Raw genomic sequence first — 26,660 nt, 5'->3', positions numbered from 1 at the left:
CCAAATGTTCTTAAAGAAAAATTAGAACTTTTACTGATATATATGTAATCACTTTAGATATTTTTAGGATTTTTTTGGAAGCTTTTTATTCATCTTTTAAAAGTATTTACTAATTTCTTTTATTTATTCATTTATTTTTCAAAATTTTATTTCTTGCCAACTTTGGCAATTTTTTAAAAATAAAAAAATAGTAAACGGTCTGTATTAATATAGCGCTTTACTATACCTGAAACAATACTCAAAGCGCTTTACATTATACTTCACATTCACACACACATTCACACACTGATGGAAAATAAAACTTTTAAAGGAAACTTTTAAGGAATTTTCATATTGAAGTTATATTGAAGTTTTACTGATATATATATATATATATATATGTAATCATTTTAGGCATTTTTATGATTTTTTTTGGGAAGATTTTTACTCATTTTTTGAAAATATTTACAAGAATTTTCTTGCCAAATTTGGGGTATTTTTTTAAAACAAAACTTTTAAGGGAAACTTTTAAGTAAATATTGGAATTTTCCTCCAGAAGGTTTTGCAAATTTTTAAAATCTTGGGGAATTTTTCTGCAGAATTTTTGCATTTTTTTCAGACAAGGTAACAATATGTTTTGTTGCCCGTAAATGAGGACAACAGGAGGGTCAAATCCTGACCTGAAGAATGAATCCCCCCCCTCCCGCTAAGTACTAATGTTTCGCCTTGTTTGCCTTTACATCAGAGCAGTACAGTTCAAGAGGCCTTAATCGCACAAGCTGTCACGCTTCAAACTGATGTGATACAGTGTGACGCAGCCGTGATTTTATTAGTCCCATCTTGCCGAGCATGACACGCAGAGATCGCTGCATCATCTCCACCATCGCTCTCTATCTGCAGCTGGTTGTTTCTTTCTACGCGTTTCCTTGTGCTTCCCGGTGTACAGTTGGATATCCGTCTCTCACACACAGACCTACTTCAGCACACACTCAGCCGGGTGATATAACGGCGTGTTGACATGTAACTCTGTGCCGAGCACGGGTCAGGATTGCACTCTGCAGGTCAGGACTGCCACATCTGCCACTCGGCTTCTCCGTCCGCCGCCGCCACAGAGGGACGGATGAAACGTTGAGAGGGGACGGATGGGAGGAGGGGGGGGTGCATTTGTTCTAGTCGGCTCCTGGGCAGGTGTGAATCAGTGTGTATGAATTTGGAAACAGCGCGCAACCCAGAAAAAACGACATAAATAAGCTTTCAAAGCCGAATTCTACTGAGCTCACGTCCGTCAAATGTTAAAAAATTTCTCCCGTTTGGCTGAGTTTTAGCTGAGCGGCTGCTGATTGGTTTTTTGATCATAATGACAGATGTTTCACACTCTGAGTTGTCATTAAGCCCTTCTCTGACAAGTATTATGACAGTTTAGCTGGTGATAAGCCCTCTCATCTGTGTGTCTTTGTGTGCATGTGTCAAAATTACAGTGGCTTTAGTGAGGTCAGCTCAGGCCCCGTGTGATCATCCCGTGTGGTCGTTGCGGTGTTAACTCATGCAGTCCACATCTGGCTGCCTGGAGGACAGTTATCAGCCTGACATTTCCGTTAAATCCCATTCCGGGTCCGACGCCGCAGGACGGAAAGAGTCGGTAATCATTTTTACGGCTGGATCCGCTGCTGGTGGAGAGCGGAGCAACTGATCCCACCCAGGGGTTGAGTTTAAACACACCCCGTATCAAAACACATAGCACAGCCCCATCTATCATCACTTAGAACATGCGTTTTAGCCGAAGAGCTGCAGCGCCAAAGCCAGCAGCCGTACCCAAGGCCATCAATCGTACCCCGAACCGGTCGCCTCCGACTGCTTTTTGAATTGGGACAATTTTCTGCCAGATGGGTTGTAGTTAGAGGGGAGCCTGATTAAATCCTGAACTGATCAGGATCTCAGATGACCGGCTGGATATCTGACAGGGCAGACATCTTCCTGATTCCCTACAGTGCAGCATAAAGTTTACCTCAATGCATTTGGAGAGACCAGGAGCAAACACGGTGCAAACCAGAGAGCGTTACATGGACAGAATCTCTCTGGCTAAAAGGAAAGCTGCTTTTGCTTTCTGTCAGGACGTGCTCATGTCGCTGCAATAGAGCCTTTTTGTAACCGTATGGAAACCTTTTCTGCCCCCCAGTGAGAGGCAGTAATGTGGCACAGGGTATCTATTCTGCTTGAAGAAGGGTTTCAGTGTGAGGACCGCTTCATGTTGGACACCCTAATTTTTGAGCAATCAAGTGTGTTTAAACTTCAGCAGCTTACAGCGACCAGACAGTATCTCCCACTTGGTAAAAAGATCATTTATGTCAACAAACATGCGGACAGAATGGCTGCAAATACATCTGAGTTAAATATTAAGTAGTAAAACTCAGTATGAATATTATATTTTAACCAGTTTTATCTGGTTTTCAGTTGGTGACAAACTGCTACAAATGACAGAAATAACTAATTTAGACTGTTTTAGTGTGGCTACAAGGTTAGCACTGAGGCTAACCACCTCGACTATCTCTGGCTCCTTGTGGTTTACGGATTCATTTATGCTTCGCTGATGCTGTTGTAGTAAACTCTGCTTTATACCAGCCATCACAGGCCCAAAACGGATGGAAGGATGATGGAAAGATGAACCTCGTCGTCAGAAACCCAGTCCCAAATCAAACACAGTCTACGTGGGTTTTATTATAGATCAAAGCCTAAAATGGAGCTGAATAACAAATCTGCCTGATGCTGGATCTGTGTGTTGTTTCCTCCTGAATCTTTTTCTTTAAACCTGCTGCAGTCCCTCTAATGTTTCTGTCTGATCCGTTGCATCCTACCTAATGCGGTGTGTATTATAAGGACTGTATGTCACATATAGTTCTGTCTATTTTGATGCTAAACCACTTATAAATAAAGGTTAGGCTTTATACTCTAGTGTTGGATCATTTATTTTAATTCAAACTGAATGTACTATTAGAAAAATGTCTTAACGATCCAAATACTGACACTGCTCTGTTCACTGTTTTACAGGGGTCCGTAATTACATAATCTTCACAGTTTTGTTCATTAGAGAACCAGTTGAAACACAAGCCTATTAAATATGTTTTCTTAATATCTTAACTTAGAATTGCTTGAAGTTGAAGCTACATTAGCTCATGATAATTCCACGTTAGCCTCATATTAAACAGTGGGTCTGCTTCATTTATGGCGATTCCATCACCCTGATTTCTTCAGTTATATTCTCTATATCGGTGTGTGCAGTAAATTTATGAAGTCTTCTGCAAACATTTAAACTATAAAAGGCGAAATGTCCAGCTTTCATCAGAGGTCAGATGTTTGAGTTTGTCACATTTGGTCCTGCGGGCCTCCTGGTTCTGTTACTGTCGATTGTAAGCAATGATAGTGGGGGAACTTTGAGGCAGACTTTAATAAAGTCCGTTCCTCCACCTCAGTTGTACTTTCAGATAATAACCTGGAGACTTTAATGAAAGTTCTTTTTTTAGTCAGATTTTAATGAAGCCATATGTAAATTCAAATCTCCCTTTCCTCCATTCCTCCTGTCCCGTCATAATGAAGCTCATCTGCTCACTTTCTCCCTGTTTTTATGGTTTGATCTTGTGGCGCACACAGAGACACGCTAATTGCCCTCTCTTTCTCCTTCTTTTTCCCCACCAACAGTCCCATCCTTCTGGGGTCTGGTGAACTCGGCCTGGAACCTGTGTGCCATAGGGAAGAGGCAGTCGCCCATCGACATTGAGACCACTCACATGATCTTCGACCCCTATCTGACCCCTCTGAGGCTCAACACCGGAGGACGCAAGGTAAGAGCCGACGCCTGAGACCAGGGAATCGAACTCAACTTAGTTCAGGACCACATTCAGCCCAGTTTGATTTAAAGTGGACAGGACCAGTAAAATCACAGCATAGTGACCTAGTGAGGATAAAGCGGTGTATAGAGAATGGATGGATGGATGGATGGAAGGATTATGAACAGCTAGGGCTGGACCCGAATATCCGAATATTCGCTATTCGCTACGGCAGTATCTGGATATTAATTTTGGTATCAGACTCTGACGTCACGCTTCACTTCGTTGCATAAACACAAGACAAGATGCTGAAGACCTCCGCTGTTTGGGAATTCTTCAGTTTAACTGAAGACAAAACGAAGGCAAAATTTGGACCCGGGAGACCAGACGAACGGATCCGAATATTCGGGCCGTCTCCACCACAAACGATACAAATCATGATGAAAGAAAGAAATACGACAAAAGGTAGACAAAAAACACAAGCGACAAAAAGAAATAACAAAACGACAAACATGAGACAAATGACAAAAGTCTGTAAAAAAATTTTTAAAAAATAAGACAAAATATTACAAAAATGAGATGCAAAATGACAAAAATGAGATAGAAAACAACAAAAACATGAGTGGAATGACAAAATTCAGACAAAAAAGACGAAAAGCAACAAAAACAAGACAAAAAATTAAATGATGCAAATGATACAAATCATGATGAAAGAAAGAAACAAAATGAAAAAAATAGACAAAAAAACACAAGCGAGACAAAACGAAATCACAAAACGACAAAAACATGAGACGGATGACAAAAGTCTGACAAAAAACAACAAAAACATGACAAAATATTACAAAAACAAGACAAAAAATTAAATAAATGACACAAACGATACAAATCATGATAAAAGAAAGAAATACGACAAAAACCACAAGCAACAAAAAGAAATAAAACGACAAACATGAGACCAATGACAAAAGTCTGTAAAAATTTTTAAAATAAGACAAAATATTACAAAAATTAGATGTAAAATGACAAAAATGAGGTAGAAAACGACAAAAACATGAGTGGAATGACAAAATTCAGACAAAAAAGACGAAAAGCAACAAAAACAAGACAAAAATTAAACAAATGACGCAAACGATACAAATAATGATGAAAGCAAGAAACAAAAGACAAAAATAGACAAAAAAACACAAGCGAGACAAAAAGAAATCGCAAAACGACAAAAACATGAGATGGATGACAAGTCTGACAAAAAACAACAAAAACATGACAAAATATTACAAAATGAGACAGAAAATGACAGAACAATGAACAACAAAATGAAAAAAAAAGAAAAAAAAAGAAAAAAAAAGAACAATGAACAACATAATATTTTACTTCATGATCAAAACAACTTGTCATGGTCTAGAAATTATTATAAATTTATAGTTTTACTAATTTACAATCTGCAGTTAATGTCTTCTCTGTAATTTTTACACTTTGAGGGCCGGATTGGACCCTCTGGAGGACCACTTTTGGCCCGCGGGCCTCATGTTGGACACCCCTGCCTTAGATGACCTGACGTCTGTCGTCAGATTAAAACTCTTCCTCAGTAATCTTCGACGTCTTCGAGGCAGCGACTGACAAATTTCCAGCTCACATTCGGAGACAGAATTCATCAAACTTTGCGCTCCGAGTCGGACCGTCCTTCTCAGAGGGACGCCGCTTTAATTCATCACGGCGGCAGGAAAACAGAACGGGACACGGTCTCTAAATCAAGACTCAGAGAAACTTGTGTCTGACAGAGAATATGAGCTTTTCATCCATATCCGAAGGCTTTAAAATTCCCAGCTGCATTTGACTGCACCGGGCTCAGGAGGCATTACATTTTAGTCCTTTATGCAGCAATCACGGTTAATCTTTGCAGGAAAAATCCTCTCTAAAGCGCCCTGAATTATAGTTAAAACACATATTTTGGTGATGTTGTACATGGCACCCTGTAGTCATCATGGCATGCAGTGGTGTTTTCTAGTTATTGGCTATATTTAGATGAAATAAGGTCAGACTGGAGAAGAAGAGAACTGATACCAGACCAGTTATATAGGAGTTGTGCACATTATTCCTCTGCCTGTTTGGGCTTTTTCTTTCCTCCAGCGGTCCAGAGACATGCACGGTGGGTTAATTGGTGGTTCTAAATTGGCCTGAATGTGTTCTTGTGTCTCTTTGTGTTGGTTTTGTGATGAGCTGGTGCGTACTCCAGCCCCCCCCCCCCCATATGACCCTCTCTCTCCTAGATGAAGTTAGTGGATGAACGGATGGATATTCTAAAAATGTAAAAAATCAAATCATAAACTCATCATATTTAAAATTCTGCTTCCTGTGAGTTTCAGATTAAACCCTCTAATACTGAGAGATTATTCTCTGCTTGGAATTACAAGGTTCTGTGTGAGGGCAGAGCAAAAATAAACGGTTATTTTGAAAATGGCAAACAGAGACACAAATCCAAGTGTTAACCCAAAAGTTTTTGGTTATTTGTGGGATTTTCCACTTTATAAACACTCCCCAATTCAGTCAATAACGGCTTAAAAATGGGCTTTCTGGATAAGAGACACTTGTCCTCCTTGTGTTTACTGATGGGCCAAACAATTCTAGCAGAAATTGACATTTTTACTGGGGCCTAAGCAAGTAACGGTCCTATAAACAATCATTTTTAGCTTCAGCTCTACCAGATTTGATGCAGCAGAAATGGAGCTTAACAAACCACAGCTAGAGTAGTCGTAGCCGGCCTCTCCACTGAATATAAACCACTGTCCAACCAGAAAATAGCAGCCTTTTGTGTGTTGATACAGACTGGTTCTGGTACAGGAACATTCAGAATGGATAGAAGTAGTTATGGATGGAGTTAAAATGGGAAAAAAATAGAAAAAGTAGGTTTTTACTGTTTAACGTGTGAACAATTACCACTCTGAATGATGCAAAAGCTGCTCCTACAGATCAAGGAAATGGAAAAAAATAGGGCTGGACCCGAATATCCGAATTCGAAAATTCGTTCGTTACTGCGGTATCCGGATATTAATTTTGGTATCCGAATATTCGCCCCCTCCTCCCTCCAGACGAAAATATTGGGAGCTCGTCTCTTCCCTTCACCTTCGGCCCACTTCGGCTCATCCCGCCGTGTTCGGCTCATCTCGGCTCCTCCATTCGTGTTTCTTACCACCACCTGAATGGCCGGGTGGCTGCCGACTCTGACGTCACGCTTCACTTCGTTGCATAAACACAAGACAAGATGCTGAAGACCTCCGCTGTTTGGGAATTCTTCAGTTTAACTGAAGACAAAATGAAGGCAACATTTGGACCCGGGAGACCAGACGAATGGATCCGAATATTCGGGTTGTCACCACCACAAGCCCCCCCGTTGGACGTTACGGGGCGGAGCGAATATTCGGATATTCGTCTTTAATAGGGCACGAATATTCGGAGGCCAGAAACCACTATTCGGGCCAGCCCTACAAAAAATACAGCAAGGTAGCTTAAATTAGGACACTCTAATAATGTTCCACTTAGTTCAGTTTGCTGTTGTATTTCCGTAAAACGGTCAAATATGAAACATTTTCATACAGGAAGGCAAACACGGTCCAAACCTTTGGGAAAACTTTGGCAGTATCGTCACTAAATTACAGTTCCATTCATAAGAATTAGATATTCCAGGGCAGCAACTTCATATTTTACATATTTCTTGATAGTATCTTCTTTAACATGTGCAAGAACAAGTGCTTTTATTTTGAAGGAGAGCTTTAGGAAGTAGTTGTGGCCTCAAACTTGACCAACCATCTGCTGTAGAATGGTCAATAGTCCGAATGCTACAGTAGTGATGGTGTCCCTTCCAAACAGTGAAGAGAGATGTTCTGGTTTTTATACAAGGAAGTAAAAAGGATTCAAACTTTAGGGACAACTTGAAATTTCCCTTTTTGTTTTTGGTGCTTTTCTGGTCACTTTTCTGTTACATAATGTTCTTTTTAGCCTCTACAAGCCGGTCTTTACTGTGACAGTGTGTGTGCACAGAAAGACTTTCATCCATTTTTTCAGTCGTCTGTCTCAAGTCTGATTGTTGTTTTTTTGTGCGACAAACCTGAATTTAATTCTTTATATCAAACTGTAACAGCAGCTGTGCATGTCACGCTAGAAGGCGAGGCTTTGGAGGTAGAACCTTTTCTTTTTTTAAATGAAACACCTTTAAAAGTCAGAGCACACCTTCATAAAATGTTAATAACTGTGCTAATACCTCCACATTATTGCGTTAAACATCAAAGACTGATAATTTACCGGTGTGAAAGCTGCTGTGATTGATATTTTGAGGATAAACTGCATTTTTCATCATTTTTCCAACCCTCTCCTGCTTTAAGAGAAAACCATCTATCATTCCTGACGTCCACATGCTTCGTTTTCACTTTTCCCTTGAAAGCAGTTTGCTGCACGCATTCATTAAATAATTGTTGTCGGTCGTACCTGCAAAATTGCCACAGTCCATTATTTCCAATAATCCATCCTGCAAATGAGGCAGACTTTAAATTGAAGGTGCGTTTCACCGTAATAAGATTTCTCCCTTTGATTTAGAAGAAAACCTGTTTGGAGTCGTAAATCATTATTTCACAACATCATGAGTATGAAAATTTGATCACACTCGCTCGCTTTGATCTCGGCAAAGAACAATGCGGTGCTTCGCTATTACGCTTTAATGTTCCCTAAGAGGCTTCCAGAATTCAAAGGCGTCGTTCATTCATTCCACATAGGTCTGAGGTTGGCTTCAGATGGAAATGATGCTGATTCAGAACATCCAAAGACTGATGGAGGACACATTATTTGTGTATTTGAGCATTTTTTTGTGGAACCTCGAAAGTAACTAAATGCAGAAGAAGTGGCAAAAAAAAAACATCAATCAAAATTCTTGTTAGTTAATTAATTTTAGATATTAGCAGATCTTTGTTCAGAAGAAAGAAGGAAAATAAGAAATACCTGCACACGGGTTATTTCTTGGTGCAAATGATGGAATTATGCTCACAAATGAGTTGTTTTATCTTAAATGGTTCCTTTTGACTTCAGTACTTCCACCTCATATTAGCTTCTCTTTATTTATAGGTTAATAATTTATTTTAAATGCAATTATTTAAATGCTCTGTCTATTTCCTCTTGCCCTTTCATGTATATATTTAGTTTGGTTGCTTTATGTCCTTGCTAGTCATTTAATTATTCAGCTATTTTAGCTTTAACAATAACAGAAATAGATGTGATGTGGTACTATTATATTATTCAAAATAAAAATCTCTGTGCAGCTATATGTGTGACTATATCCTTTTTTCTGTCACACGGTGGAACTCCATATTCACAGTAGGTTAGAAGCAGTTCCATCTGCCTACGAGTGATAAAGTTTTTACCCACCCCTGAAAGGACACATGTCCCCATAAAAACATGAAAATTCTCACAGTGAAGCGAGCAGGTTCTTATGTAAGACCATGTTTCCACCGCAGGGACCGTCCTCAGGGACCCCAGGAACCTATTGAGGAATTCCTTTTTCTGTGCCTTCCTGTTTAATGCCTCCACTGAAGGAGTCTAAATGAAGTTCCAGGGAGACTGTGTCGGTCCCCAGAAAGCCTCTGCTTCAGGGTATTTCATTCTTAAGGGTCAGTAAGTTCTGGAGTGGTGTTCAAACACGGACTGCCACTGGCTGGAAAAGTGTGTCAGTGTACTATGCAGCATTTTAGCACCGCCGTTGACAAAAGAAAAAAAGGACTGCAACTGTTGTTAACTGTGCTTCAACACAACAACAGTGTGGAGCTCCAGAAGTAGAATGGATGTCTGATTAGGTCCAGTGGGAATCTGAGATGGAGATTTGCAATGAGAAGATCTGCCTTAAAATGAGGCGGTAGTGAGCCAAAATGGACACAATGAGGGAACTGCAGAACAGAAACACACGGATAAACACAGATAAATAGAAGTACAGATAACAGGGCCAAAAAAACATTCAGTTCCTTGGAAAGTTCCCAAAAGCATATTAGCTTTAACCTCGTAAGACCCAAATAAAGGAAAAAACAAGCCAAAAATAAATAATCGAATCAAGCAAATCTGTACACCCAAATACAGAAAAAAAGAAGAAAAAAAAAAAGTAAAACTAAACATAATATGTGTGTGTGTGTGTGTGTATATATATATATATATATATATATATATAACGAAATGGTCAACTCATGGAACGATACGAAATACTCACGATATGAAATAAAGATTAAAGAAAATCCCCAACCGTAGGAAGTTATGCAAAAATCTCATTTTCTTTATTTTCTTCCTTATGCAGACATACAAAAAATAATGCTGCATCAGCACAAAATAAATGCTCTTTGATAAAAAACTAAATTGTATTTTTTTCTCCTTATTTAGACAACAGTGCAAATGCAAACATAAAACCTCAATAAAAAAGTGCTTTGTTGTAACAATCAGGATAACTACATTCTTGGATAAAAAGGAAAACAAATAGCAGCTGCAATAGGAGCTGCAGTCTGGACCTATAAATGTCTGAACTGTGAACTAGTCGTACTCGCCGCTGTATACGGCGAACTGACGCGGCATATTTTGCACACGGTTTTTGTTTAATCCGCAGTCTTCTCACTGTTCTCTCTTCGTTTACATAGGAAGCCACAACCGATTTATTTAAGCGTCAGCTAATTCCTCAAAAATTCCTGAGACTGATGATTTTTGACCCTCCTCGCCTACGGAGGAACGACGAGGTTCCTCCGTAGGCGAGGAGGGTCAAAAATCATCAGTCTCAGTGGTGTGTGGCGCCCCTTTGCGTTTTTTATTTCGTGTTTTTTATTTTGTGCGTCTTTGAATTTTATTTCGTCATTTTATATTTCGTGAAATTTCGTTACACCCCTAATACATATATATATATACATTTCAAAAGATGCTGTAAATACATTTAAAAAAACAAAAGATTATATATAATTTTTCTGTATATACATATTTTTTTCTATAAATTTTTGTTGTATTTTATTTTAATTTTTGCATTTATATATATATATATATATATATATATATATATATATATATATATATATATATATATATTTTAAGAAGTTAATAATAAGAAAAATAAAACTGATCTTGTATTTTTGCAACAGTGGGTTTTACAGTTTTAAAGGTTCCACACTCATGATACTGCGGTGTTTCTCCCTCATCAAAAGGAGTTTATGCCATCAAAAGCATACCGCACATTCTCTTTTATTTGACTGTAACTGGGGCCATAAGTTCCAAAGTGAGCACCATACTGCATTCAAAAAGTCTTTGAAACTAGCAAGTGAGACCATAATCTCATTAAAAGTGTGTTTGCTGAGGTAATCGATCAAGACAGAAGTAGGATAATTTTCTCTACAGCTTCTATACAATCTGACTGCTTTTTACAGCCATGGGAGTCGCCCCCTGCTGGCTGTTAGACAGAATACAGGTTCAGACACTTCCATGTTGGCTTCACTCCTCATCCCTGCAGGATGCGTCCTTTTTTTTGTACACAGTCTGTGCTTCCGTCCAGTAGAATGGTGCCAGTTTTTCTTCTTATTTTCCTGTGACAGCATTGCCATGGTGAGCAGGATGGCAACAAAACTGCTTCTAATTTCAGCTCCAAGGCCATACATTTCCTCGGTGTTGTTACAGAGCAAACAAAGCGCTACATTGCACATTACTGAGTCAGAGCTACAGTAGTGCACGTTGTGGTTTAATGTACTTTGCAGAGCTACAGTATTACTGCAGCTTATTTATCGCTCTCATCTCACATCTGTAGCAGGTTTTATCGGGGAGTTTTTTTCCTCCCCGCTGTCGCCAAGTGATCAAAGGGAGCTGTTCGGTTTCTGTCTCTGAGCTGAAAATGATTGTTGATGAAAAGTCGGTGTTTGAATACTGTAGAAACAAAAGGAAAAAAATACTGATGAAAATGAATATATGAATGTAGGATTTACAGTAATGAAACTTCTCATCCAATAACCCAGCATATTCAGTAAGTAGAACGAATGTTTTAATTTGAATAACACTATGAGGAAAATAGGTCACAGCTCTGACAGAATAATATAACTACAGGCCATTTTATTTATAAGGCTGAAAATAAGTAGCACCTTATTTGAGGATGTTTTAACCCTCGTGTTGTGAAGTTCTTTGCCTTCCAGACCAGTGTCTTCTTCTAGCACATTCCTTTAACCCTCGTGTCGTCCTGCGGGTCAAACTGACCTGTTTTAAAGTTTGAAAATATGGAAAAAAATAGACTTTCTCAGTGAAATTTCTGATGTCCACATTTTCAACATTTCAGCTGGATTTTGTTTGATTTTTTTGTGAATGTTCCTAAAGAAAATATTAGATGTTTTACTGATGTGTTTATAATCACATTATTTTTAGGATTTTTTTGGGGAAGATTTTTACTATTTTTTGGAAAATATTTTCTAGCCAAATTTGGGGGATTTTGTAAATTAATTCTTTTAAGGGGAAGTTTTTTGTGATGATAGATTTTCACAATTAAAACTTTTTGGGAAAAGTTTTGAACATTTTTGGGTGTAAAAAAAAGAAATGTTAAAAAAAGTTTCTTTAAGGACATTCAGAAACAAACAACCAAAATTCAGCAAATTTCACTGGATTTTGGTTGATTTTTTTCTGAATGTTCTTAAAGAAAATATCAGAAGCTTTACTGATATTTATGGAATCACTTTTTGATTATTTTTTTAGAAAAAAATTTTACTAATTTTTTGAAAATATTTACTAGAATTTTCTTGCCAAATTTGGGGGATTTTACTAAAATGAAACTTTTAAGGGAAACTCAAAATGAGTTATTGGAATTTTTTGGTGCCTGTAAATGAGGACAACAGGAGGGTTAATTCTGTGCACCGTGATATTTTGGAATGAAGACTTTCTGCAAACTAAAAACTCTGTCAGATTAATAGCCAAATGCTGTAATGTCACCGTGACAAATATTCAGCTTACTGATCTTTGTCTGGAGCTTAGAACGCCCCTCTGAGCTCATTTCAATATATTTTCTGTTTGTTGCATTATGTGTCACCTTCCTAAGTATTTGAAAGATTGTAGGCGAGGGCAGACCGAAAGAGGGCTGATTATACTCCTAATAGAACAACTGTAATGGAAAGTGCCCACTTCATCTGTTAAATGACAAAGCCGGGCCTCTCATCCACTTAGCTGTTACATTAAAGCCAGCCTCTTATCTGAGGTTCTGTGCATAGAGTGCAGTTACACTTAAACCTACAGATTCTAAAAATCAAGCTTTCAAGGCTCTGAAACTAAAGGCCTGGTACATACAGTATCATTTGCTTTGGAAATAGCTTCGAGTTTGGAGTCATTCACTGTAAAATCAGGACAGGACGCACCAGGAATTTAAATCTCACTCAAACCCGTCGATAAATTCCACCAGGTCCTTCTGTTTGTTACATACTAATGACCGCGGTCCTGTTTGTTTACGTGTTGAGTGGCTAACGCCGTCCCACAGGCCACGGCTAAACCTCGAAGGAACATTAGCCGCATCCGTGACCTCCTCCGAAGGTCTTTCCCTGTAATTCCCCACGAGGCTCGCTCGCTAGGATGAGGGCTAAGAAGAGCCACGAGGGTAAGCTCCGTGTTTTTTCACTGAGAGAGCGGTGTCAGCCACTAATCATGGCCGCCGTGGACGAGGACGGTGCGAGATGGGATGAGCGACAGCAGAAGCTCAGGCTCCGCTAATCCAAACCACGGGGGAATGTAGGTCGCTGGGGCTAATGAAATATCTGGATTACTGAAACACTGTGCCAGAGCTCGTTTAAAATACATTTGCATGGAGTTTGTGTTAATATGCGTTTAAATGCACAGCGCCGTTCCCTTCGTGGTTTAATTTGTGACAAAAATAGAGTAGTTTTAATGTGTTTGTAATGCGTTTGTTCCTTTTGTGTATGCGACTCATTAAAACTGTGGCAAAGCACATGTTTGTGCTCGTAATTTACCGTAACGTATAATGATTTGTAAAAAAAAAAAAATGAAAGGGAAGGATGTAAGAAATGCTTTCTAAACTTTTGGCAGATATAACCGCTGAACACACTCATTCTTTTCACAATGGAAGTCAAATATTCTTCGGAAAGTTCTTCCAGCTCTGTAGCAGAAGTTCCCATAAATGCGTAGCTCTTGTAAGTCGCTTTGCTTTCACTCTTCTGTCCAGTTCAAACCAACTCCATGGGGTTTAATCTGGAGACAAAAATTACACTAAAGGATGCAAAAATGACACTAACTAAAACTGGACTCACTGACACCTTGACCTTCTTCCTCTCTGTAGGAAAGATCTGTCTCTCTTTTATTGTTAATCGAGTTTTCCTCTCCTTTTTTACAGCAACACACCACTTTCTGCAGTACAACACTGTTCATTAATGCTCTGGAGGGTTTGCTTCCACGGTGTGTTCCAGCACTACTTTATGCAGACAGAGGGGGTTGGAAGTAATCGAGAAAAGTTGGGACTCCGTTCGGATTTTGTAGCACCAACTTTCAAGGCTTTATTAACCTCCATTGCTGCAGAACAGCTTTAAGTTGTTAACCCATTTCTTGTTCCCAGAAAGCAATTCATTACTTACCTTTGCACCATTTCAAGCTGTTCATTGGACTTGAACTACTTGAATTTCAATAAAAAAAGTGGAAAAATTGGGGCGTTCTAAATCTTTTCACCGGAAATAGTCAGACGTTTTAGAACAATTTGTTTTGTTTCTGTCATGTAAGTTTTTTTTTTTATTACACAGGTAGAAGCCTACAGGGTGCCCATCCTTAGTTATTTGCTGGCTACCTTTTAATATTTAGCAGTAAACACAACACAACTGTGCAGGATGGAAATGTTATTAGTTCCTCACACATTTAAGAGTAAGAGATTGGCAAAGTGATTACAATACACACTGAGGGAACAATGCAGTACAGCTTCAGATGTACTTAAAGTTCCATAAATAAAAGTATTCATAAGTATTGCAGTGGCTTCAGTCAAGATTTTTTATTACTAGATGGCTGTCATCGATGAATTAATCGCCCATGTAAGTAGTACTTTAATGTAGTAGTCGTAGGAAGTAGGAAGAACTAATTCTAGTGACTTCATATCCTGACTGTGTCACGTTGTTTGTATGTAAAATCTTATCTTTTTTTGGCTCTTAAAAAAATGTAATGAAGTGAATGGGAGTATGAGGTGATCTGAAAGGCAAACACTCAAGTAGAATACAGGTGCCTCAGAATTGTACTTAAATAAAATACTTGGTTAGATGTACTTTGTTACTTTCCACCACAGTTGGCTCTACATCATCATCCGCTGACTCGAGGATAGCAGTTAGCGTTGGCATCGGCTTCGTGCGTCAGTCTCGAATACGATCCGTTAATAAAATGGGGCATTATAATGATGTAATGAGTTCTGCTCGCTGCTCGGATCTGAGATGGAGACATTAACAGCCTGCGACTTACGCTGTAAAAACTCTTAGCACCTCCACATCCCTGGGGGTTTCCTGTCCAGAACGGTTTCAGACGGAGTGGCGTGTGCGCCGCCGGGCTCCAGGGGGCCGTAATCCAGCCATGCATCAAATCCACAATCCATGTTGCTTAGCACACTGGGCTTAGCTGAACCTGTCCTGTGGGATGGCTTGAGCACACAGATGTTTCATTGCAGGCTGTGTGCTTCCTTATTTAACACTCGGTCAGAATTCACTGTTCTTCGGTGGCTGCCGGGGCAAATGCATTATGGGAAAGTCGTGTAGGATTTTCTACGGACTGCTTGATGAACCGTGAAACCATGCGCTCTGGCTTTGCCGGTGTCTCCAGATTCCGGGTGTGGGATGGTTTTAGCCGTGTTCTTTTCCATTCATTGTTTGGAAATGATGTTGTCTTCCTGGATTTAAAACCGTCGCCTACGACGATCGGTGTCACAGGAAGCTGCAGCTGCTTTAGAGGCGCGTCAAGCTGTACTGTAAGACTCTAGACTTAAAGGTTGAACTCATTCTGCTCAGACATCTCCTTGGAGTCTCACACTGCTCTAAAGTCTGATTAGAAAATAAAGGGGCACTTAATTGACTTTGTACATGAAGACAAGTTAGCTCATTGTAAGCATGACTTGTGACCGTGTGCAAATAGTTAACCCTCGTGTTAATAAATATTAGGGCTGGCCCAAATAGTGGTTTCTGGCCTCCCAATATTCGGGCCCTATTAAAAACGAATATCTGAATATTTGTTCCACCCTGTAATGTCCGACGGGCCGGGGGTGGGGGGTTGGGGGGGTGAGGGGTGTTGGGCGTGGTCGCGGCTTGTGGCAGAGACGGCCCGAATATTCAGATCCATTCGTCTCAAATTTTGCCTTCGTTTTGTCTTCAGTTAAACTGAAGAATTCCCAAACAGCGGAGGTCTTCGGCATCTTGTCTTGTGTTTATGCAGCGAAGTGAAGCGTGACGTCAGAGTCAACAGAACCCGGCCAGTCGGGTGGTGGTAACAAACACGAATGGAGGAGCCGATGTGGGGGGGGCCAATTTTCGGATACCGCCGTAGTGAACAAATATTCGGGATATTCAGGTCCAGCCCTAATAAATGTACAAACATTTTTACCATGTCGTGGTGTACTTTTACGCTCAGAGGTGGTATTTTTTCAGCTTTTACTCAGGCATTTTCCTGCACTTTCTCGCTTTAACTGTCTCCCAAAAATAATCTTCAGTGGAGAGACAGAACAGAGAAAATAATCCTGATGATGTGCAACAAACGTCTAAAATCACAAAGCTACACTTACTAGCTTTTCAGGGCTCTCAGCTGGGGGTGATGATTGTAAGATAAGAGCCTTTTAACAGGCACAAGCTGTTTAATGAAAGTTAATATCTGGCTGCATCACGGGAGATCTAAAAACCGTGTTGGAGCTCGACATACGATGAACTAAAGCATCGTAGAAATCTGCAACGTTGCATCATTTCAATTCAGAGAAGGAGCAGAGAAATGCCGATTTCCCTAAAAAAAACGCTAACTTGTGTGGACTCGGCGGTATCTTGATGCATGTCAGTCGGCGTGCAGCGTATCGGGATAGCGCTGATGTGCTGGCTAATGTGGAAATGATATATGGTGGCAGAAGTAATCTCCTGCTTGGGCTATTTGGGGGCTTATTTATTTCACGGTGAGGCTGTGGAATTTCTCTAACAATAACAAATGCTGTTTTGCTTAAAGGCCCCGGAAAACATATTTCCTCAATGAGCTTTTTACTAAGAGTGGTGGGCTGCTGCCAGATTACTCTGTCAGGTCTGGACAGATTTAGTTATTTTGCACGATTGCATTTCTGTGTATATTTATTACTGACTGCTCTCGTCGCTAGTTTGAAGAGGTTGGGTTCGGGAGAGCAGATGCCACATGTTTCCATGCACCAGTAAGGATTTAATATTTGGTTTGTTTGGTCATTTTCAGCCGAATCATCGAAACCACAGGTGTCCAACATGAGGCCCGTGGGCCAAAAGTGGTCCTCCAGAGGGTCCAATCCGGCCCTCAGAGTGTAAAAATTCCAGAGAAGACATTAACTGCAGATTGTAAATCAGTAAAACTATAAATTTAAAATCATTTCTCTTTTTGTAATAGTTTCTTTTTTGTAGTTTTTTGTCTGACTTTTGTCGTTTGTCTCATGTTTTTGTTGTTTTGTGTTTCCTTTTGCTTTGTTTTTGTCTTATTTTTCTCATTTTGTGTTTTGCTTTATTCGTTGTTTTGTGGCATTTTTTGTCTCACTTTTGTCGTTAGTCAATTTGTCGTTTTGTTTCTTCCTTTCTCATTTTTTGTCTAATTTTTGTCGGTCCGTTTTTTTTTTCATTTTCTAAGTTTTTGTCTAATTTTTTGTCCCTTTTGTTTTGTTTCTTGTCGTTTGTCTCATATTTTGTCATCTTGTTTCTTGCTTTTGTCGTTTTGTATTTCGTTTTTGTGACATTTTGTCTAGTTTATGCTGTTTTTTGTCTTTTTTTTTGTCTGACGTTTGTCGTTTTCATCATAAAGTAAAATCCTCTGTGGTTCAGTTCCAGATGACTAAATGCTGTGTTCCTTTGTCGACACACTGGAAGTTGTGATGTGGAAATGATAAACTGAGGATGAATGTTGATAAAATTGAATGTATTTTCCTTCAGAAACTTTAGGTTGTTCGTAATGTTTTGTGCAAAGACAATTACTTCAATTTGAACTTTTTCAGAATGTATTTTTTCACACAAAAGCAAAGGGAAAAAATGAATTGTAGTTATTTATAGGTTATTTTACTTGAGCTCTAATTGGGCTGAATGTGGAACCTGAACTAGGATGAGTTTGGTCTGAACCCATTTGGAGTTTTTCAGCGTTGAACTCTTATTTAATCATGAATATTTAATGTTTTTCTGGGGGTATAAGGTCATAATAATAGGAGGTACAAGCTCACAGTGAAGCTTTTAGATGTAGTGAAGGTGGAAATAGAGGAGGACATTTTTCAAAGGTCATTACCGTGGCTGCCGGTTCGTTGACACAGCTAAGAACACTGGCAGGAGAGAGCAGCACCTGAGCAGCTTCTGTCACAGCTGCTAACTCTCCATGCCTACCTGCACTCTTTCATTTTCACTAGCTGCTCTGTGATAATGAAAATATGCAATTTTAGTGCTAGCAGAGCCTCAGATTGCTGGGACATCATTTTGTCTTACTTTAGAGACTTGTTCACTGAGAAGGAGGTTGCTGTGACAACCGGGGAAGCTTCTGGAAGAAACATCTTCAAGCAGGATAACATTCAACCGCTAATGAGGCTGTAGTGATGCCAGCCAGGTTTATGAAACCAGTGGAGTCGTTTTTTTTCATGTGCTACTGTTCTGGTGCTAGTAACATTTACTGGTTGGTTTCCCTTTTAGAACTGCTTCTAAAAGCCCATGAACAACCCTAAAAGACAGTTTTGATGGAAGGGTTTAACCAGAATCCCTATGTAGGCTCATATGAAGCCCTTTTGATTTGTAGTTGATGTCTGATTTCACCTGATGGCATCGCCTCGATGTAAAAAGACAGGAGTCTTTCTATAACTTCCTTAATTTTGCTGTCACTTTCAACAAACTCCATTGGTATCACAGACAATTTGGGGAAATTCAAAAGCAATCAAAGGTTGAATTACATCTTATTTCTTTTCCTCAACAACGTCAGAGAAAGATATGAAAGAGAATCCATGAGAAAATAGAAAAGGTAATCAGAGTTTTTAGACAGACTGTTATCTATCTATCTTTCTATCCATCTGTCATCCATCCATCCATCCATCCATCCATCCATCCATCCATCTATCCATCCATCCGTCATCCATCCATCTATCATCCATTCATCCATCCATCCATCCATCCATCTATCCATCTATCATCCATCCATCCATCTATCCATCCATCTGTCATCCATCCATCCACCCATCCATCCATCTATCATCCATCTGTCATCCATCCATCCATCCATCCATCCATCATCCATCCATCCATCTATCATCCATCCATCCATCCATCTATCCATCATCTATCATCCATCCATCTATCATCTATCCATCCATCCATCCATCCATCCATCTCTCATCCATTTATCCATCTATCATCCATCCATCCATCTATCATCCATCTATCCATCATCCATCCATCTATCCATCTATCTGTCATCCATCCATCCATCCACCCATCCATCCATCTATCATCCATCCATCCATCCATCCATCTGTCATCCATCCATCCATCTGTCTATCATCCATCCATCCATCCATCTATCATCCATCTATCCATCCATCTATCATCCATCCATCTATCCATCTGTCATCCATCCATCCATCCATCCATCTCTCATCCATCTATCCATCTATCATCCATCCATCCATCCATCTACCATCTATCCATCCATCCATCATCCATCTATCATCCATCCATCCATCTATCATCCATCTATCATCCATCCATCATCCATCCATCCATCCATCCATCCATCCAGTTAGCATGGAGGATGATAGATAGATAGACACAAATGTGATTTAGTTCATCCTGAAGGAAAACGTAACATTTGTGTCTCTCAGAAGCACAAACATCAAACTGATGGTGGCACAAACATCATAAAAGTCAGCAGGTTTCATCCTCTGGGTGTCATTACATCCATACCAAATATCATGGAAGTGTTAACGGAGGCAGATTCACAGCAAACACCCAGAGACGTGCTTCTCTTTAGGATGTTTCCTCTCCTCCACGTCTACACATCCTGCAGCGTTTGATCGGATCCAGCAGAGCGACAGGACCGAGCGTCTGCTGATCAGGCTGCCGTCCAGCGCTGAACTAATCACATGCCATTTTTATCCAGAAACGCTCACATAACCATGTGTGCATAAATTTGACTGTGACTGCACCTGGTGGGAGGAATACTGCTAGCTCTGCCAGTGTCATCCCTCTGAGCCTCGCAGGACCACAGAGTCTGCGAACGCGATTTGTCATTATTACAGCTCCATGTCACCCCAACACAAATACCCCGCTGGAGTGTTCTGTAGCATCAGGAAGCAAAGATCTCCTCTCTAACCCTCCACAGCCGAGGAACTTACACACTATTAATTCAGCACGTTACATGGATTTTGGATGATTTTGTTCTCATGTGGCATGTTTACATTTGAATCACATGAGAAGGCTGGACTGGTCTGTGAGAGCCGAGAAGAAGAAGAAAAAAGAATCTTGGCTCTTTGCAGGAAGCTGCACAACTGTAGTCAGAGTTAAATCCTCTGTTTTGAGTCTTGTGTCATGATTAATGCTCTTGTGCATCTGCTGAGTGAGAGCACATAGCACGGCCATCTGTCCTGGTGTGTGTGTGTGTGTGTGATGAGATGAGAGCGATGAGAAGCATGTGCACGGTGAGATTGTGTTTATGTGACAGAACGATATCAAAGATCGAGGGCAAACGTGAGCACATGCCGTCGTGGCTTCCTTGTGGGTGGAGGATGAGGTGTCAAATGCAAAACCAGGCACCTCTGACTCTGTGTGTGTGTGTTAATGTGCGTTCGTGTGTGTGTGTAGTTCAGCGTCTGCATGTTATCTAGTTATCTGGGCCAGCCGCTCTCTCAGCCTCTTGCTTCTTGAAAGCTTTCCTCAGATGCTGTTGCACAACAGATTGGCAGTTTTGGCTCCCGCTGTCAGCAGCAGATTTCTTTGTTGGTTGGAAATTCATGGACGGCATTTAAATACATCTTTACAGTAATCCTCGCTGTTCTCGCGCGCTCATATAGGCTCACAAACGCATCGCGCACCCATTAGGCGCTGCAGGAACTTGGCTGAATAACGTGCACATTTGGGATGTCGGTGAGGACGGATGTGAAGCTTCCAGAGGCCTGGGATGGCTCTCTGGTGGCTCTGCACAGGTTTAATTAGTGATTTAGGGGCCAAAGGCAAAGTGAAGCAAGGAGAGCCTTCAGTCCCAGCTTTCATCTTTTAAACTGACAAGAATGCGTCCGTCCACGGAGAGAAAAGGACACTCGCTGATTGTTATCCTCCTCGTCTTCATCACGGCGGCCCACCGGGGACAGCAGCAGCTTCCTCTCCTCAGCTGACAGCAGAGGAACTCTGTTTGGTGTTTTGCTGCTGCAGCTCGTTCACTTCAAGCGTCCGCATGCCGGACATCCAGAGGGGCTCTTCTGCATTTCACTGCTGACACAAATGAGGTTCTGTCACCTTTCTGTTAGCTTTCCTTTTCTATTACAGAGCTGCCACTCACCGCTGCTGTTTGTTTGTCCACACAATTCACTGTTGTTTGATGTTTAGACGGAGCAAAAAATTCAACTGAATTGTGACCACTGGAGAGACGTAGGGTGGTAAGTGTGCAGGTGTAGCTAACACAGCATCAGCTGGGTGTTTATTTTGTAAAGAAAGAGTTACTTTACAAACATGTTTGCATTCAAAGTCAGATTACAAATATATCATGTCATTTTATTCATGAGTTTAATGTTATTCTCAAAAAGGGTGGTTGTAGTTAGTAGTCAGATCAGTGAAGTCTGTCAGATTACTTTGCTTTTAAATGTAGATGCTCTAAAAAGCCTCCATTATTTCTGCAAAATGACTCTAGTAACCATAACTACACTGTAGAAAATGTTTGTACGTTGTCAAACCATGACAGTAAAAATCTGTAAACTCTAAAACAGCCTGATGCAGTTTATTGAACACTGAATCACTATAAATAGGTTCATCAAACAGGCTTTCTCTTGAAAAAAAAATGCATTTTGAGACTCCTGCACAATTTCTAATGGAAAAAATGCCATAATATGTGTAATACTGCTGTAATTTTTGCATGTCGTTCTAAAAAAATGCTGGTTTTTCCCAGTTAATTGTACATATTGTTGCACTAGTAACAGAAACATGCTGTGATATTTAGAACGAGGAACATGCAGAATAAGTATCTGCATTTATTACATTTAACAACACAGTTTGATACCGGTCAATTAACGGACATATGCTTTAATATTAATGACAGCTATAGTCACGATTTTTGCAAAAAAATACACATATTTAATGTTAAATACACTAACTGATGTGCTGATAATGGAAAAATGCTGTAATATTTATAATAAGTCACACAAGCTTTTGAAAGATTAAACTTTTATTTTTTTACAGTAAAATATGGAATGAAGCATGTTCTTAAACCCTCAAATCAACAATATGAATACATTTATTTACCCTAAATGTAGAAAATGTTTTACCGTAGTTTTGAGTAGGGCTGGACCCGAATATCCGAATATTCTTTTGCTACGGCGGTATCTGGTAACGCCCCCCCTCCTTGGACGTTACCAGGCGGAAAGAATATGCAGCGTTACTGTCTTCCCTTCGCCTTCGGCTCATCCCGTCGTGTTCGGCTCATCTCGGCTCCTCCATTCGTGTTTCTTACCACCAACTGAATGGCTGCCGACTCTGACGTCAACCATCACTTCGTTGCATAAACACAAGACAAGATGCTGAAGACCTCCGCTGTTTGGGAATTCTTAAGTTTAACTGAAGACAAAACGAAGGCAAAATTTGGACCCGGGAGACCAGACGAACGGATCTGAATATTCGGGCCGTCTCTGCCACAAGTCCCTCCTCATCCGACGTTACGGGGCGGAGCGAACCGGAACGAATATTCAGATATTCGTCTTTAATAGGGCCCGAATATTCGGAGGCCAGAAACCACTATTTGGGCCAGCCCTAGTTTTGAGGCAGCAGTCTGTCAACCACAGGAATTTTACCATAAAAACATTTTTTTAGGGCTCATTAAGACTCATTAGGACTTTAGACTTGACCTGAAATCTTGGTTCTTGACTTTGGACACGACTAAAGAAGGTTCGACCTAATTTTTTCTTGGAACTCATTTTTTAACATCTGGATCTATGTGAGGGTTAATGATCTTACCCCTATCTGTGAACACCAGCGTTCATTTCTAGCTGAAAATGTGTGATGCTTGGTATTCAGACCTATTTTTACTCTATTTTCAACCAGTTAAAATGCGGCTACAACATCAGCGCGTCACATAAAAACTAATGTGTTTAATCATTGTTAAGCTGTAGGCTGAAACAGAGACTAAACACATTAGTGTGAAGAAATTTCTGAAGGACGGAAAAGTGATCTCCAAAAAGATGCATTTCAATGCATTCAATGTTTTATATAAACCGTTATTAAATATGAAACTGTACAGGATGTGTGTTAGCAGAAAGCAGCCTCCGGGGCGTCGTACTGGGAGCACAGCAAAATAAGAAATTGTGTTTACTGCTGTAACCCGCAAAAGCAGGAAAGGTTGAGGCATGGAGTAGCAGCTCTAAAGGTAGAATGTGCCCTCTACCCTTCCATTATAAGCAGCATGAGGCGCTGCTGTGTGCTCTGCTCTGCAACAGCTGCTTAGGATGCAGCCGAGCAATAACAAGGACACAGAGCGCTCAGGATGCACAGCAAGATTTGTAGTAATGAAATTTGGTCCGCATGTAAATGTTGAAAGTCGTTAACGCTCGTGTCGTCCTACAGGTCCAAATTAACCCATTTTAAAATGTGGAAAAAATCTAATTTCACCGTGAAACTTCTGATGTCCACATTTTCAACATTTCTGGGAAATTTTTGAATATTTTTTGGTGGAAAAAAGAAAAAAATCAACCAAAATCCATTAAATTTCGCTGGATTTTGGTTGATTTTTTTTTTTTTGTGAATGTTCTTAAAGAAATATTAGAAGTTTTCCTGATATATATGTGATCATTTTAGACATTTTTATGATTTTTTTTGGGAAGATTTTTACTCATTTTTTGAAAATATTTACAAGAATTGTCTTGCCAAATTTGGGGGATTTTTTATTCAAACAAACTTTGAAGGGAAACTTTTAAGGAAGTATTGGAATTTTCTTCCAGAAGGTTTTCCAAATTTTTTAAAACTTGGGGAATTTTTTTTTGCTGAACATTTGGATTTTTTTTCAGACGAGGAAACAATATTTTTTGGTGCCCGTAAATGAAGACAACAGGAGGGTTATGCAGTCGAAGAAAAGCTTTTGAACCTGTTCAAACCTGACTTAAATTAGGGAGGACTGCCCAGTGGTTAGTCTGCGACTCACAAAATCATCTTCTTATTTGAAGACTACTGAATTCTGACCTGTTTCGCCTGAACCCCCACTTAGGAATAATGAGCAAGAAAAGAATAAATCAGTCCTGTGCAGTTTATAATAACAGCCAGAAAAGCAGGAGTTCTTTTGCTTTTGCTCGTAACCCGTGGAGTTTTCTGTGTAACAGCAGCAATTAGTGGACACAATAGAGAAACATCCCGGTTGACATGGGGTGAAAGGTCAGCGGTCCACTGCAGGGCCAGCACAAAGAGACAGAAACCTGCAGAAGCTCACACCCACTCCTACCAGCAATTTAGAATCACCCATTAACCTGCTGAGGATGTCGCACTGGAAAAACATGCAAGCTCCACTCAGAAAGACTCCAGCTGAGCAGCAGCTTCACAGCCACAACATTTTCACTGTGAGGCATCAGTGTAATCTACTGAGATAGCATACCTCACTGTAAAGGCTTCAATGCACATAATCTGCATCATAGATGTCCTGATTACATGGAATAGTAGAGTCATTTAATGTTTATCACATGAGAAATTTCCTAAATATATACCTACAGTATTGTAGATTAGATGTAGTGCCTGTTTGACTTTTCATGTTTAATACTTTTGTAACCAGAGGAGGCAAGCAAAGAGCATTCTGGGAGTTTAGCTAGTAAAGCCAAGGCAAAGGAGTGAAGTCATGATGGAATCAGTTAGAACTTCTGGGTCAATCTATAATTGAGGGACTTTTGAAGTCCATGGGATATATCTGCATACATTTTTACTGAAAATATAAAAGAAAAACTCATCTTTTTATGTTCATTCTGATTATGTCTTTACAAATTCCATAATTATTTATTATGGAAACAATCACTTATTAATAAAAAATGACTAGATATCACTAAAATGTCAACTATGATACAAAAAGTCACGCAATTATATATTGACCTGTTTAGAATGACATGAAAATGATCCCAAAGACACAAAAATGATCCAAAATGATGAGAAATGGCCCAAACCTACATAAAACGTATTGAAAATTACTTGAAAATTACTTGAAAATTGTCCAAAATGACTCAAAATTATCCATAATTACAGAAAATTCTTCCAGAATGACATGAAATTTGTCCTAAATGGCTTGAAAATGATCCCAAAGACACAAAAATGATCCAGAATGAGAACAGGAATCCAAGATGACAGAAAACTTACTGAAAATGACTCAAAAATTGTCCGGGTCAGTACATCATTGAGGGACTTTTGAAGTCCATGAGATATATCTTGAATACATTTTTATTAAAAATAAAAAAATAATGTTTTTATGTTTATTGTGATCATGTCTTTACTAATGACAGAATTATTTATCATGGAAGCAATCAGCTATTAATAAAAAATGACTGGATATCACTAAAATGTCAACTAAATAACGTCTGAATTTAACACCAGCCACCTTCTAATGAGCTAAACAAAAATAAAATAAGCTTGTAAAATATTTAGAAGAATCTTTCTCTAAAAATGCCATGTGGTGTTTGGTTATAGTTGTTAAATGTTGTTTTTAGGCCTGAAAACAGCAAAAATGTCGACTATGATGCAAAAAATCCTGCAGTTATACATTGACGCTTCTTTTCTGAAGTCCACTGGCTTATATGGTGGTTTTTTTCATGTCCTGTACCATGTCTACTGCTTTGCAATCAATATGAGAACGACCAAGAGAATGTGTGTTTAATTCATGTGTACAACATGTGTGACATCAGATGTAAATAAAGGATTTCCTTAAGTGGTCCTGATCCAGATCTAAGCATCTGGCTGAGGATGTTCTGCTGTTATTAAATAAAAATGATCATAGATGGGAATAAAGCTTTCATCCCAGCAGATGTACACTAATGATCATACCAGCAGTGTTTTTTTTAACGTTTACTCAGCTTTGATGCACCGTCGCATTAAGAACATCACCACCACAGCTTCACTCAGACCACAGAGTTAAAGAAAATTAGCTGAATTAATGCAGTCCCGCTACTATCAGCAAAATAAATGTCACAGTCAGTGGTTAAACTTAAAAAGAGCCCAAAAATGGCCGCTGCTTGTTGAAATGACTTCAACGCTGCACTTCCTCCAGCAATACACCCACCAACTGTGAGGAAAGATAAAACACACAGAGTTGAGACTTGAATTTGATCACTGAGACAAATATCTGATATTGTGCAGGCTCATTTATAAGCCAATCAAATTTTCTTTTGGATCTTACTGTTAGTTCAGGAGCTGTTTATTTCTGACAAATAAAGATCAGTGCAGTGAGAGAGAGAGAGAAAAAAGG

General features: G+C 39.6%; 1 protein-coding gene across 1 annotated transcript in view; it reads left to right on the top strand.

Annotated features, from left to right (window-relative positions):
- LOC110967169 (carbonic anhydrase-related protein 10-like) overlaps window positions 1-26,660 on the top strand; it is a 195,780-nt gene that overhangs the window by 95,034 nt on the left and 74,086 nt on the right. Inside the window, exon 3 of the mRNA XM_051960747.1 lies at window positions 3,673-3,815. Within this exon, the coding sequence (XP_051816707.1) occupies window positions 3,673-3,815 (143 nt within the window). The remainder of the gene's footprint in view (window positions 1-3,672; window positions 3,816-26,660) is intronic.

This window comes from Acanthochromis polyacanthus, chromosome 2 (assembly GCF_021347895.1).
Source record: "Acanthochromis polyacanthus isolate Apoly-LR-REF ecotype Palm Island chromosome 2, KAUST_Apoly_ChrSc, whole genome shotgun sequence".
NCBI classification, from domain to species: Eukaryota; Metazoa; Chordata; class Actinopteri; family Pomacentridae; genus Acanthochromis; species Acanthochromis polyacanthus.
This window is presented reverse-complemented; position numbering and strand designations above follow the sequence as displayed.